Source organism: Equus asinus, chromosome 22 (genome assembly GCF_041296235.1).
Source record: "Equus asinus isolate D_3611 breed Donkey chromosome 22, EquAss-T2T_v2, whole genome shotgun sequence".
NCBI classification, from domain to species: domain Eukaryota; kingdom Metazoa; phylum Chordata; class Mammalia; order Perissodactyla; family Equidae; genus Equus; species Equus asinus.
The window spans coordinates 52,974,918-52,989,731 of record NC_091811.1 but is presented as its reverse complement, the minus strand read 5'-3'; the positions used below and the strand labels follow the sequence as shown (position 1 = coordinate 52,989,731).

General features: G+C 46.3%; 1 protein-coding gene across 4 annotated transcripts in view; it reads right to left on the bottom strand.

Moving 5' to 3' along the window:
- The window catches only part of SLC4A8 (solute carrier family 4 member 8), a 65,205-nt gene extending 56,477 nt beyond the window's left edge, over positions 1-8,728 (bottom strand). For 3 of the 4 annotated variants that reach the window (XM_014847426.3, XM_044755978.2, XM_014847425.3), the window contains exon 1: positions 8,490-8,728. In XM_014847426.3, the coding sequence (XP_014702912.1) occupies positions 8,490-8,534 (45 nt within the window). In that variant the 5' untranslated portion in view covers positions 8,535-8,728. Of the gene's footprint in view, positions 1-7,611; positions 7,689-8,489 lie in introns of all 4 variants that reach the window. The other variant, XM_044755977.2, reaches the window with a different exon arrangement.
- Positions 8,729-14,814: the final 6,086 nt, after the last annotated feature.

The window sequence follows — 14,814 nt, the reverse complement described above, 5'->3', positions numbered from 1 at the left end:
TTTATCACTATCCATCTACCACCTAACACAATGTCCAGTATGTGGTAAGTATCCAATAAATTTTGATGAATGAATATTTATTTTTCTGAACTCTTTCTTTATCACATGATCATATATTTTCTCATAAAACTTCATATATATTCATATGCATTAAAAATTATCTATCTATATACATATATATATTATATACATATAATAATGAAAAGTTAATATGCTATAATATAAATGTTTCATTATTTACATATAATAATAAATTATTCATATACACATAAATAATATACATATATATGAATAATTTTTCATGTTGGCTTCCCCACAGGTCTGTAATATCCAGAGAACAGGGACCAGTTAATTACAATGCTTAGTACCGTGCAGACACCTGACACAGCAGAGAATGCAGAGAATCTGGAGGGAGGGAGGGAGGATTGAGTCCTTGACTCTGGACTATAGAAGCAAATACGAAGAACAAGCTCAATCATCTGAAAAATTCAGGTTGAAAAATCAACTTGTTGTTTGTTTCCTTAATTTATATTGGTTAATCACAGCCTAAATTCACTGAATAAATGTGCGTCCACTTTCTTTGTCTTGCCAAAGAAAACAGAACCCCTGTAAAACACCATTAGCCAAGGCTTTTGAAAGGTCAGGCTTGAATGTGAACGTGCGGACCTTATTTGTATCCTGGTTCCAATAAGCCAACTATTAAAAAAATTATAAGGCACTCAGAAACTTAAACAACTCAATGGGCATTTGATTACATTAAGGAATTGTTCATTTTTAAGTATAATAACAATATTGTCATATGGTAGTTACATCATTAAAAAAAGAATCCTTAGGGGCAGGCGCAGTGGTGTAGTGGTTAGGTTGGTGCGCTCTGCTTCAGCAGCCCGGGTGGCCCAGGTTCACAGGTTCAGATCCTGGGTGCAGATCTATGCACTGCTCATCAAGCTATGCTGTGGCAGGCATCCCACATATAAAATAGATGAAGACCGGCACAGATCTTAGCTCAGGGCTAATCTTCCTCAGCAAAAGGAGGAGGATTTGAAGCGGATCTTAGCTAAGGGCTAGTCTTCCTCAAAAAAAAAAAAAAGAGTCCTTAATCTCCAGTGATACCTACTGAAGTTTTTACTGATGCAATGATATGATGTCTGAGATTTGGAGAGTGGGTGGAGACACAGATGAAACAATATAGGTGTGTGTTCATTGTTGAAGCCAGGTCATGCGTACATGATGATTGATTTAAGTCTCTCTACTTTGGTATACGCTTGAAATGTTCCATAAATTTCAAATATACACAAAGTTTGTTTAAAATCATATAAAAATGAAAAGAAGGGAACATCAAGTCTCAGGGGTCCGTGCCTGCTGCCGATTCCTCACCAGATGGCTCTTCCTTCCTCTGACACCATTATTGTCTACGGCAGACAGGATTTCTTAACCACGGATTGCTAAGATTCCCACGAATGGGCTACGAATGAGCGTGCACTTTTCTTGGGAGAGGGTCTGTGACCTTCAGCAGATTCTCAGGGGAGTTTCTGACTCAGAAAAGATTAAAATCATGAGAACCACATTACATAAGTTTAGGAGAAAAAAGAAAGGTGGGAGGGAGGGAAAGAGAGCAGGAAAGAAGGGTGATCTAGAGAAAACGCCCTGTTTCTGAGTCTTCTCTCTTCTGTACTTCCTCCCAGCTCACTGACACTGACCCACTCCATAAATGTGAATTGATGTGGGTGCCTACCTCAAGGACTAGATACAACAGAAAGAACTAAGGGGGTTAACCACACATTAGAACACTGAAACTGCAAGGCACGTCTTGAGAGAGAAAGCACTGCTATGAGCCTTGAAAAATGAATGAATTATAGCTGAGTAGCAGACCAGATTCTCACTTAACAGTTAATGGACAAATTAAAAGGCTGGAGCAGAGCTGAGTTTTACATAATGGCTCCAGCTCCTGGAAGCAGCCACCGAGGCTGCAGGGGAGGGGAAGGGCGCAGGCAGGGGAGCCCACCTTGAGCCGAACCCCTGACACGCCTGCCCTGGTGCTCCACTCTGGACCTGGGGGGTGAAAGTCCCCCAAACTCAGCTCTGCCTTCTTTCCTGCAGTCAGTCTCTGACTTTTCACCTCCCAAGATCCCCTTCATCTTTTCTCCTAAGGATCCAATAAACAGAGATTGTAAGTAACACCCTCCCACCCCTCCTCTCTCCACCTCCCCCAACAACAAAAAAAGAGTCAAGGGTTTATTGAGTTCTGATGCATTTAACCATTTTTAAATATAGAGGTGACTTCCAGGGTTTCTAATCAGCAAACTGAATTGACACGATTAGTATTTATTGAGCACTTACTACATACCTAGCATTGTGCTCTACGTATATTACGGCAATTATTCCTCGCAACGTCCCAATCAAGGCTATGCAAGATTTCACAAGAGCTGAGTGGGACAGGAAGAACTCCAACTCAGGTCTCTCTGGCTTCTTATATTAACATTTATGCTAATATTGCCAAAGGCAAAGAACCTGGTCATTTTAGAGAGCTCAGGTCATCTAATCACGGATTACTGTCCCAGTGAGAATAGCTCAAGATCCACACTACCACCTTCCTAAGTCCTTCGCGCTCCAGAACCTTAGACTTCAAACTACCCCTTTACTGACCAGATTTCCAATAGTTCTCCATCTCCTTACTCAATTCCATCTCGCTCTTCATTCAGCAAAGCCTATGAAGCCCGGCCCCTGGTAGATCCCCTCACTCACTCTGACCACAGATGCCCGACTCTCTAACGCCCTCAATGTGACTTCCTCACTGAATGTGGACACCCTATAGCAAGAAGAGAAGGTTCCACGGGACTTGTGCAGCTCTCCCAGACCTTTTCACAGTGGCCGTGAGCTCCTGAGTGTCCACGAGCTTCCTCTTTTGACTCTTCAGCAGCCTGCGAGGGGCCTAAAAGCCCCAAGTGGCTCTGGTTTCTCAGAGATTCTTCTGTTGAACCCCAGCGGAGTCACTCCTGTTCAGTACAGATCCCTAGTTAGTACACTGCAACAGGCAGAATAATGGCCCCGAAAGATACGCTCATCTTAATCCCTAGACTGTGTGACTATGTTACCTTACACGGCAATGGGGAATTAAGGCTGCAGACAGAAGTAAGGTTGCTCATCGGCTGACCTTAAGATACAAGCTTATCCGGCTCAATGTAATCACATGGATCCCTAAAAGTGGAAGAGGGAGACAGAAGAGTAGAGGGAGAGAAAGAGATGCCAAAGCAGGGTCCAAGACATGCTATGTTGCTGGTTTTGAAGATGGAGGAAGGGCACTATGAGCCGAGGAATGCGGACAGCCTCTAGAAGCTAAAGAAGTCCAGGAAACAGATTCTCTCAGTCTCCAGAAGCAAACACAGCCCCGCCAAGACTTTGAGTTTAGTCCAACGAGACCTGAGTTGGACTTCTGACTATAGAACTGTAACATAATCAATTTGTGTTCTTTTAAGCCACTAAATTTGTGGTAATTTGTTATGGCAACAATAGAAACTAATATACACATAATGGCTTCCTAACTACCAAGATCAGAGTAAACTTGTCACTGCCTTACAGGAAACAACCAGCCTCTCCATTATCTAAGGTTGGTTGTTGTTACCTAGCAGCAGATTTAGAAGAAACACAGTTGCTTTTCTGTGTCCTGATTACCACCATGACAGGCTTGACTGAGAGCCCGTCTACCCTGCCAAGACAAACCACGAGCTAAGACAATTACCTACAAATTTTGAAGTAAGTAAATTCACAGCCTGAATTGTCACCCAGACTGTCTCAATTCTCTGCTTGGCACGACAGCCCACACCTCTTCTACTGAAGCTCTCCAGTAGAGCTGGGAAAGCCAAGCAAAGAGAATGCTCACATTCTCAAGTCCCCCAGAGGGAAAGAACACCTGGTGTGTTGGGAGAGGGCGGAGGAGCATGGACTGCACACTGCCGCGTGGTGAGAGGAGAAACTGCTATGGCTGATACTTTTGTTTAATAACATTCAGCAAATATTTACTGACTGCTTACCATAAACTGACCGTGATCCTCACAACAGCTGACCTGCTCTCCACAGAGCCATTCATTCATTCGCTCAGCAAATATTTAGTAAGCTCCAACATGTGCCAGAGTCATTGGGCGCTAGCATTCAGGTCCCCATCAGGAACTCTCAGAACTTCTTCAGTCCACAGAAGATGGGACTCTCTTCCCATCATGGGCCACGCTTCCCAATTATCACCCATTTACCAGGGTTTGTTATTCTGAAGATTTCTGCAAAATTTTCCATTCTGAGCAGGCCAGATTCACATAAAAGCCAAACTCACTTGCTCCTTTCACCACTTCCACGTTCCCTGAACCTCCTTGCAGGCCCCAGCAGCCCTGGGCTCAAATGCTGACAGTTCCGACCTCTCCAGCCTTCTCCTCCAGCACTTCTTTCTGCTCGGTTCTGAAAGTGCTGATCAGGAGAACTGTGAAGCTACAAGACGTCCCAGCTCCAGTTCAAACCAGGGGCTCTCCCTGAAGTTTCTGATCTTCTTCCTCCATTACTACCCCTTTAAGAGCTCAGTGACTCCTATAATTTCAATAACCACCTCCAGAGGTCTCATCAAAGTTCAGTAATGCAGGCCTTCATTCATTCATCCGAAATAGCAGCCTCCTTGTGGCCTCCCTCATCCAGTCTCTTCCCACCCTAACACAGCCTGCGCACACCTTGCACACATCTTCTGACCCAGGCACTGGTCTCGGTGTCAAAGACACAAGCTCCAGTAACACAGAGTGACGAGGGGCAAGTTCTTTGGAGAAGGGCAGCTGTGCCACTCACTGAACTTACTTCACCTCTCTATGTCTTGGTTTCCTCATTTGAAAAATGGAGATAATAAAGGCATACAACTCTCAAGGTTACAGAGAGAATTAAATGAGATAACGCATGGAAAGCACTTAGCCCAGTGCCTGGCACACGGCAAGCACTCAGTAAAAGCTAACTTATATAAACAACAACATCAAAGGGAGCTGTCAGGTTAGCAGCAGAGAAGAACATGCATATTCCACAATAAGGAGTGGGAGAAGTGACAGCACTTGGTGGGTGTGGTGAGCAGACAAGACTGAGTAACGAATTCTGATAACGATATGGAGCCAGACGTTGAATGTTAAAATGGAATATTCTAGGTGGAGAGGAAGAGAAAGATTTTCCAGCTGGAACAGTTGAGCAAAAGCACAGCAGCACAGAAGGGAGAGCTTCTGTGTAACCGAGCAACAGCCCTCTGACGCTCTGCCCTAATCCTGACACGACCAAGAGCTCCTTAAGGAGAGGCCCATCGGCTTTGGATCTGCAATAGTCATTCAATCACTCACGCAACTGAGTGCCTCTTTTATTCCAGGCACTGTGTTGTGTGACACGATTTTCTGCCTGGTTCCTGCCCTCATGAAGCTTCAAAAAGATAAGAAATCAAGACAAGAACATTTCAGATAGGTTATAAGTGTTATTAAGAAAATAAAACAGGGGCTGGCCCGGTGGCATAGCGGTTAAGTTCGTGCTCTCTGCTTCAGCAGCCAGGGGTTCGTGGGTTTGGATCCTGGGCGCGGACCTAGCACCGCTCATCAAGGCATGCTGTGCTGGCAGCCCACATACAAAATAGAGGAAGTGGGCACAGATGTTAGCTCAGGGCCAACCTTCCTCACCCTCAAAAAAAATCAAGAAAATAAAACAGGATTATCTGAGAGTGACTATAATCACAGGGAAAGCCACTCGGGGGAGGTGACATTTGAGTTGGGTCATGAGAAGGCCCGCGTAGAAGAACGTCCTAGGCAGAGGCAATGACAAGAACGAAGGTCCTGGGCATGAAGGAGCTTGCCACTTTGAGGAAAGAGAAAGAAAGCCAGTGCAGGGGTGCATGGTGAGAGAGTGGAGGACCAGCAGCCGGGGAGGTGGGCATGGCTCTGGTCATGTGAAAGTGCAATAGGCTGTGGGAAGGAGTCTGGATTTTATTCTAAAACGCACTGGTAAGCCACTGCAGGGTTTCAGGATGGGATATAACCTGATCTGGTCTTTGTTTTTAAAAGCTCCCTCCGGCTGCCATGTGGAAAGTGGACCACAGAAGGGCAAGAGAGAAAGAAGAGGGAACTGTTAGGAGACTGGCGCAGTCATCCAAACCTAAGAAAACAGCCTACACTTGTGATATTTAAATGCGATGCCTGGAATCTCTGTTCACATCAAGTTACACAATCTCCCCACTTTGCAAGGTCCATCTCCCTCCACACAGCCTCACTGGGCACGCAGGAGGGTGAACTGCTCATTTTCAGTTGGTTGACTGCATCCCCCCAGGTCATCCCTATTTCCTTTCCTCCTCCTACTCCCACTTCTTTTCCTCCCTATATCTCAAGTACCCATTTGCCCATCACCTGACTCAGCCTTCATGAGGTCCTACTGTTTCTGCTCTATTCCTTGTCTTCTCCTCATCCCACCACCCATGAAAGCTTCATGAGCTAGATCTAAAGGAGACAATTATGTCTATCCTAGAAGCACTGAGGAATTATCAATTTCACAGAGCACTCATAGAAGCCTTGGGGTTATTATGATCTTGACAATATAACTGGTACACATTCTGCATGTTAAGGACACTGTCTCCTCACATTCGTTCCAGCCTGTTCTCCCCACTGGAGCCAGAGAAATCTTTCAATAGGAAAATGTGATGATGATCTCATCAGCCCTCTTTCTTTCTCTGGTTCTTGCTCTCTCCCCTTCTCTCTCTCTTCTTTCCCTCTCTACTTAAACCCCTTCAGTGGCTTCCCCTTGTTCCTCAGATAAATACCAACTTCCTCAGCCTGGGCTATATGGTCCTGTGTGTTCTGACCCCAGAATACATCTCACACCCTTCCCCTCTCTGCTCCGCAGGGCTCCAGCCACACTGGCCTGCTTTCAGGTCTTCTACCTTGCCATGCCCCCTTCTGCTGTTCTCTTTATCTCCAAGGCCCTTTGATCTCCCGCTTCCCTCAGCTGACACTTATTCTCTACATCTTTGCCCAAATTTCTTCCTTAGCAAAATCTTCTCTGATCTGAGACCAAGGCTATCTTTCTTTAGAAACACTTATCACAGTTTATAATAATACATTTACTTGTATAATTATTTAATTAAAAATGGTTATTTCTCCCCACCCCACCCCATGGGAAGCTTCAGGAGGGGAAGAACGTTGCCTATTTTTGCTTATCGTTGTATCCCAAACATAGATTGAATACACTTACTAGGCCTTAGAAGGGTTAGATATAGAAAGATTTTCCAAAATCTTAGATATGGTTCCCTTTTTGATAGAGCAAGCAAAGAAGCAATTATGGATCTTCTAGTAGCAAATTATTACCAGGAAGAAGAGGACAGAGTCCGTGTCTGACACCCAGTTTGCTACAAACTCAGAGTGTTTTCCTTGTCTCCTTACAGAAACCATCCCTGATGACAACATAGCACTTATTTCCAAGACCTGTCATCCTTCCTGAGAAGGTCCATCATCCTCTTCACATCCCTCCACTTCAGATGACGCCCCTTCAATCCTTTCCAGAGCCGTAACTATACTATCTGACTGCACAGGAAAGAGGGAGAGAGAATTCAATGAGCTGCCCACTCACCTACTGGTTGTCACAGAGAAAACAGTATTTCACAAAGCCTTTCACAAATAGCACCTCGTTTAGTCCTCAAAGCAACCCTGTGAGGTAAACAAAGCAGATCTTATCATTCCCAGTTTACTAGATGGGGAAACCGAGGTTCAAAGAGGCAGGTGACTTACTCAAGGTCACAAAGGCTGTGCAAGGCAGATGCAGAACATGAACCTACAGTCTCTGATACCTAGCCTAAAGCTCCTCCTTACATTAGCCACCCCAACCGCTGGGTTATCAGTTACTTAAACCTGGTTTCTTCATTCCTTCAAATAAACACCAGTTCTTGACCTCTCAACACTTCCCCAACCCTTTTCCCCTGCCCTACCCAGAACTTGTCAGATGTCTGTGCAATGGGGCGGGGGGAGTCACAAAACTGGCCACGTTAACGGGGTTTGGTCTCAGCCTCCAGTCTTTCCAGCTCTTCCTGAGCCTTTCAGGAACCAGAAACCCCCAGAAATAAAAACACAAAGAGACCTGCTCGACCAGAGCAAGGTCCCTGGCTCAGAGCAAGGTGCCAGCTGGACACGGCGAGGCCAGAAGCCAGCCTCTCTCCCAACAGGGAGTACCCGAGGAGAACAGAGGTCACCGCCCGCTGGCCGCCAAGGCTCCTCTGCCGGCCGCGCAAGGGATGCGGCAGAGACCGGCCGGCTCCCAGGTTCGGCCCAAGGTCACCCTCTCGCAGCCCCGGCCGATCCCCAACCGCCCGGAGCGCCCCCTGGTGTCGTGGGCTGGCCTCCCCTCGCCCTCAGGGAGTGGCCTGCGGAGCTCGGGCTCGGGGGCAGAGGAAGGAGGGTGGGCAGAGGATGGGGAGGCTGAGCCCCGGGGAGGGGCGGGAGGCGGGGCCCTACCTGATAGCGGAGGACGCCGTCCGACTCGGTACTCCCGGCCGGCATGGCGGATCCGAGCTAGGTCTCGCCCGCGGGCTCCAGGCCGAGCGTCAGCAGCCGGCGCGCTCTGGTCGGGTCTGAGCGGATCGCCCGAGCGGCGACCCCTACCCTGGAGCCAACGGTCAACCATCAACCGCCGCCGCCTCCATAGCCACCGGCCCGCGAGGCATCGCCGCAGCCAATCAGCGCGCGGCCTGTGCGGCCAATCAGGGCGCGGAGCAAGGGAGGACGCTGTCCGGCGGTACCCTGGGCTACCGGGAGGAGGAGGAGGGAGCCTGGGGAGCCAACCGCTCCGGGGCCCGGTTGTCTTGGAAACCGCCTCCCTCCCTTCAGGGGCCTCTAGGCTTGAAGGTCCTTCCAAGCGCTTGCTAGAAATCGAAAATCTCGTGCTTCTACGTGCGGCTGCACCTGACCCCTGAAAACTGGGAAGGTGTTGATATAGTCTATTCTGATTTTATTCCTTAGGTAATGATTTTTAAATTCTGGGGAAACGTCCATTGGGATTGCCGAAGGAAGTAATTGAGGATGAGGGAAAAGGGCTTTCTAAGATTACTTGTTAATCTCTCAGCTAGTGGCCAGATTAAAGAGCATTAAAGAGAAGCAGGCAGGCAGTGAGCTGACCCTCTCCACAGACTCACTGTGACTTAGGTCGTCTCCCTGGGTTTCAGGTTGGTAGCGAAAAGCACAGAGTGGAGCTAAGGATGATTGTTGAAATAATTCCACAAAAACACGTTCAACTTTTCCAAGAAATGATGTAAGGCAAATTATTATTTAACAACAGAAGAACTACCGATCTAAGGCAAGGTTAGAAAATCATGAGTAATGCATTCACTTTGATGGGATTTAAAAGGAAAGAGAGGCTGGACACAATCCAACCAATCCTCTATCCCCAAGAGGAGGAAAGGGGCCTTTTGCTTTATATGCAGTATCACATCAGACTGTAGGTAAGCCCGCATTATTAGAGCAAAAAGAACTGTTGCAAATAATTCTCAGTCTCCACAGAAGCTATGCTTGAGGAATGTAGTCAGGTACATGTTAAAGCTTCAACCCCTGAAAAGCGCCCCTTTTATTGGCCCTGAAATTTGAAACAAGGTGTGCTTCAGTGTCTCTGAGGCAGAATATTTCTTATTTTCTGTATAAGCCCCTGGTCCTGTTTCTGAGTCTTAGTGTTCATTGCCACAGTCTATTTTTGATCTCTTCACTAATCAGGTCTCTTGAATCTGGAATTCACCCCATTTTTGCCCATCAAAACCTTAACCATCCTTCAAAGTCAATCTCAAAGGCCACCTCTTCCAAGAAGGCTTTCTTTATCCCACTCTCCCCAACTCCCCTATGAGATGTCATCTCTCCTCTGAATCTTCATAGTACTTCATGCCTTTCTTATAGCATTTACCATACTGTCGCTATCGAAGTACTTTATTATATCTTGACTTTACCTTACTTTAATATTGTAAGTTTTTGAAGGCAATGAATTTTTCTTATGCCCTTCTCTATACTCCACAGAACCTCAAAAAATGCTGGGCACATAGAAAGTAGTTAGCAAATATATGTTCTTTTAGCTCAATCTAAGAAAAAATGTATTGAACACCTACTATGTACAGAGCTAAATGGCAATCAGGATGCAGAGAAATCTAAAATATTATACATATCTCCCAAGGGCATATGATCCAATCAAGGAAACAGGGTATAAGTTAATATGATGACAAGATAATAGAACATAGAATGAGCCATAAGAGTAATATAGACCACAAAGTTTATAAAAATTCTGAAGAGAAAAAGATTCTTATGACTGGGGACACTTCAGGAACATGACACACAGGACATGGGTTTGAGCTAAATCTGAAAATAGTTGAGCTAAGATAAGGAGAACAAGCATCCCGACTCTTGGGCAAAGACTTAAGAATAGGAACACGCATGGACCCGTTCAGGGTAGCCAGGATTGGGGCCAACGCAGAAAGTTATAAAGAAGAGCAATAGAAGTAAAAATTGTGGTAAGAAAAGCTATGGCCGAATTGTGGAGAGCCAGCTAATTAATTCAGACTTTATTTTTCTCCTATGATAGAAAGTAGGACACTGCTGAAAATTTGAGAGAAGACTTCCATGCACCCAGACTGGGTTTAGTGGTGTAAATGCATTGTGCCATTTAAGATTCATGACATTTCCATTATTTCTCCATTACACTGATCAGAAAACTGAGGTTCAGAGAAGTTTAACAGCTTTCCCAAAGTCGAGCAGTCTTTAAGCTGAGATTCAGTCATTTATTCATTCAAAACATATTTCCTGAGAACCTTTGTATTCAGCCCTGTGTTGGGTGTTTTGGAAACAATCAATAAGACAAACAGGGTCCTGCCCTCTTGAGCCTTACAATTCGGTGAGGAGAGAGTAAACAAGTAAACAACAAGATAATTGCAGCTTATGCTAGCTGCCAGGAAGTAAATGACAGGGTCATGTGATAGAGTAACTGGCATGGGGGTGGGGAGATCGACTTTAGACGAGGTGCTTGCGGAGGGCTTCTCTGCGGAGGGGAGGAGAGCCTCACCTGATGAGATGAGTCACGGACAAGCCTGTCTGACTCTAGAACTCTGGGCCGCCATGCAACACAGTCCTATACAAGGGGTGCCATTGCCGAAATCTGCCATTAGGGACCCGATGGGTTACAGGGGAAACCTGAGGCAGGGGGTCAGTTAGACGGACTCTGGCAATGTGGTAATTCAGGAGGGGCCGAGACAGTGACCAAAGGGAAGATGCATCCCGCATTCCCCACTCCCCAGAAAGATGGCTCCCAGCCCTGGGAATAGACAGGAGTGTGCGGGGTAGGGAGAGGAATGCGGAGGCAGGGGATTCCTGGGAGCTCTGGTGGGTCTGACTTTCCTCCAGTTCAAATGTGGAAGAAGTCAGAGCCTCTGGCCCTTGACTCCAGGGTCAAGAGCCCCATCTTCTGGTCTGTTGTGCAAATTACAAAAGGAACTAGGCCACAGAGGCAGCCTCTGAGGCTGCCCGAGGCAGCTGCTATCTGGGGCACTGCAGGAGACATGGCTCTCCCCTCCCAGGGCTGATCTGGTCTCTGCTTCCCAGAGCAGGCTGGCTCACTTGGCTCCAGGCTCCGGGCACCAAGCTCCAAGCCTCTGCTGCTCCCTACACTGCTTGGGAAAGTGCCAATATGCTGCTCTCGGCCTGGCTGGCAAGCCGGGACTAGGGGAGCTGGAAGGAGGATGTCAGCCAAGGACACCACCTCACACTGATTATTTTTCTAAAGAAAGCAGAAAACACAGATAGGGGAACAGTACTTAGAGCCTTCTGAGGCCGCACGGGCTGCTTGGCCTGGAAGGAGGCATAAAATGGACAGGAAAATGCAAAATACATGTAGAGACAGAGACTATACACACACACATACGCGCACACCCCAACAGGGAGACAAGAAGGTGTGCTACACAGATGACCTCGTTAATCCTTGCAACAATTCCACGAGGTAGGTCCTATCATCCCATTTCATAAATGAGAACACTGAGGCTTAGAGATGCAACTTGCCCCAGGTCACACAGCCAGCACAGTTAATAAAGGGAGACACTGGGCTCTCCGCTTGCTTAGATGTATCTGATTCCAGATGCATCTGCTTAACCACCTGCTGCCCCCGTGGGACTGCCTGGGGTCTCCGTTCTCCTCTAACTTTCATAGGCTCCACCCTCTCTTCTCGGCTTCCAAATGTGGCTAAATCCTTCCAGATTTTTTGTCTCTAAATCCTTCTCTAGTTCCAGTGGTTCTTAAACTTTAGGAGGAGAGGGTAAGTCTTGCCCCCGCTGGACACACGATAACTCTATGGGACTGTCTTTTCAGATAAGTACACACAGCCCCACATTTTGCATATAATTGTAAGGCTGTGTTCGTGCCTTCCCAGGGAAGCAGCAGGCACCTTACATATGTCACCTTTAAATATTGGCTGGAAGACATTAAAAATCTCTCATTCAGAGCCAAAGACAAAAATGTAGGAAACTCAAAAGGTCTGAGAAAATGTTCTCAGATAATTGCAATCGATTTATCCCTCAAAAGCATCTTAATTCCTTCATCAATTTACCACATCTCTTGCCATGTTTCAACTGTCAAAAGAGCTGCCAGAGCAGAGGTTCTAGTCTTTACTTGCCATTAGGTAGCTCCTAATTCCCAGCTGTATCTTAGACCTGATTTCGTTTCTCCCTCTTCCTCTTAATTACACGTCTAAACCCAAGGAAAGGTTGGAGGAAAAGACGTCGGGATGCGAGGACAGACTTAATTAGGGCTTGTTTGTGCTGTCGTCTGGGAGCACTTCCCGTGAAGCGAGCGGGGAGGCGGGGAGAGACGCGGTTCTTTGTCGAGCTAAAAAGGTTATGTTGGTGCGTGATTTGCCCTCAGCCCCTGCCAAGTCGCAGCGTATCTAACGAGACTTCAGAATACAATTTTCTTTGTTCACAGCATGCTGCCAGGCTGGAACACTGCACATCACCGGGAAGAACAATGAAGCGCCACGAAAACTGACTCGCCTGGGAAAATCACCCCCTCCATTTATTTGTCAGCAGCAGCGTCGTCAGCAGCAGCGTCGTCCACAGAAATTCCTTACACTGTATTCACTTACATCTTGCTCCAGACTGAGGGAGGCTCTGGCAGACGGAACCCACGCAAAATGGCAAGAACCTACTTTCTGCCTTCTCTGGAATCATGATTAAGATCTTTGGAGAGAGGCAGAGGTAGGGGAAAGGACCTAGGGAGGGAGCGGAACAAAACAGAAAAGCAGGCCTTTGAGGAAAGAAGCCACGGGACTTCCGGATCCAGATAGGAAGTCATTCAGGAATTTGGGAGAAAGTCATTAACCAAGGACCACTTGCCAAGTCCTTGATATGAGATCTGAACATATTTGTATTGATTAAATACATTTATCTTATCCGTTTCTAACCACACCTAGCCCTGCCTAGAAATCAGGTCTGTTCACAGTGGTTTCACTCCACCTCTTATCTGCTTGGTGATAAGCCTCTCAAGCTTGTTAAACTAAGTAGTGAAGTGCTTACTTCACTTTTAGCCAACAGGCCTGGCATATCCTTAAGGCAGCAGCAAACTCAATACCTCACATCTGTATCATTCTGACAAATAAAAATGGCACGCAATAGGATATATTGGAGAATATGAGGAAGCCATTTGGTGTAAACCTAATTTGGCCTGACATTGTCTTTTCTGCTTTAGATATTCCCTATGGCAAGAACAGAGGCCCTTGAGATAAAGGTGCAACTTCCCTCCCCCTCCCAACGTTGGCATCTCCTTAAGGATTAAGCATCTTTCCTTAGGCTAGAAACTGATTGCTGCGCTCACCTGTGACTGCCCAGCTTGAGACAATAGACTTGCCTCCTGCTACGCCCTCCAAGATAGCAGACCCACTACCTGCTGTGTCCATCAAGTACTGTGCTGACAGGGCAATCTTGTGACTATTGTGGGAGGGACATTTCAATCATATGTGAAATGTCCTGCTTGGGGGTATGTAACCACTCTGTACACCTCACTTCTTTGGTGCCCTTTCTTCCTTTGGGAAGAAAGGCCCCGGGCCATGGTCCTCAGATTTCAGCTCAGAATAAACTCACCCAAATTTTCATTTATAGATTGGTTATGGATTATTTTCGTCGACATTCTATATATTCAACTTTCTTATGGACTGATCACATTTCTCTTCAATGGGTCTGTAAATGTACACAGGACATTTCATAGCCTAGAAAGCTGAAATGTGGCTAGAATTAGGGTCTTGCCCAGGCCAGTTAATAGCAGAGCTGGGTCAAGAACTACTAGTGCTTTCCACTTCATTGCACGGCTTCTTAGAAATATAATTGCATTCAGCCACTTCGTGCATAAAATTGAATTGGCTGCAATGGAAGAGTGAAAATGTAAATCTCCTTTAGAACTGACACGAACTCCCCATAGGAAAAACCCAGGGTTTCTCCTCCGTTACCCTTTTCCCATCAGATGACAGTTTCATATCATTTCCACTTTGAATAGCTTGTCAGTGATACCCATTCATTAGTTTACTGAACAGACTCCCACGAAGTTCTGAAAATAACGATTACTGCTTCTTATCTCCAGAAGCACATTATCCGACATAGATACACATTCAATTCAAGCTACTCTTAGTCCCGATGAAACACCCCTTGAGGCCTTTTATTTTCCAGTTAATAAAAAAGAAAAGAGACCCATTCAGACATTTGGGCTGGGGCAAAAGGGAATAGACATAGAATTTGAATTTATTTCACTGATTTATCTTTTTCTGCCTCTAATC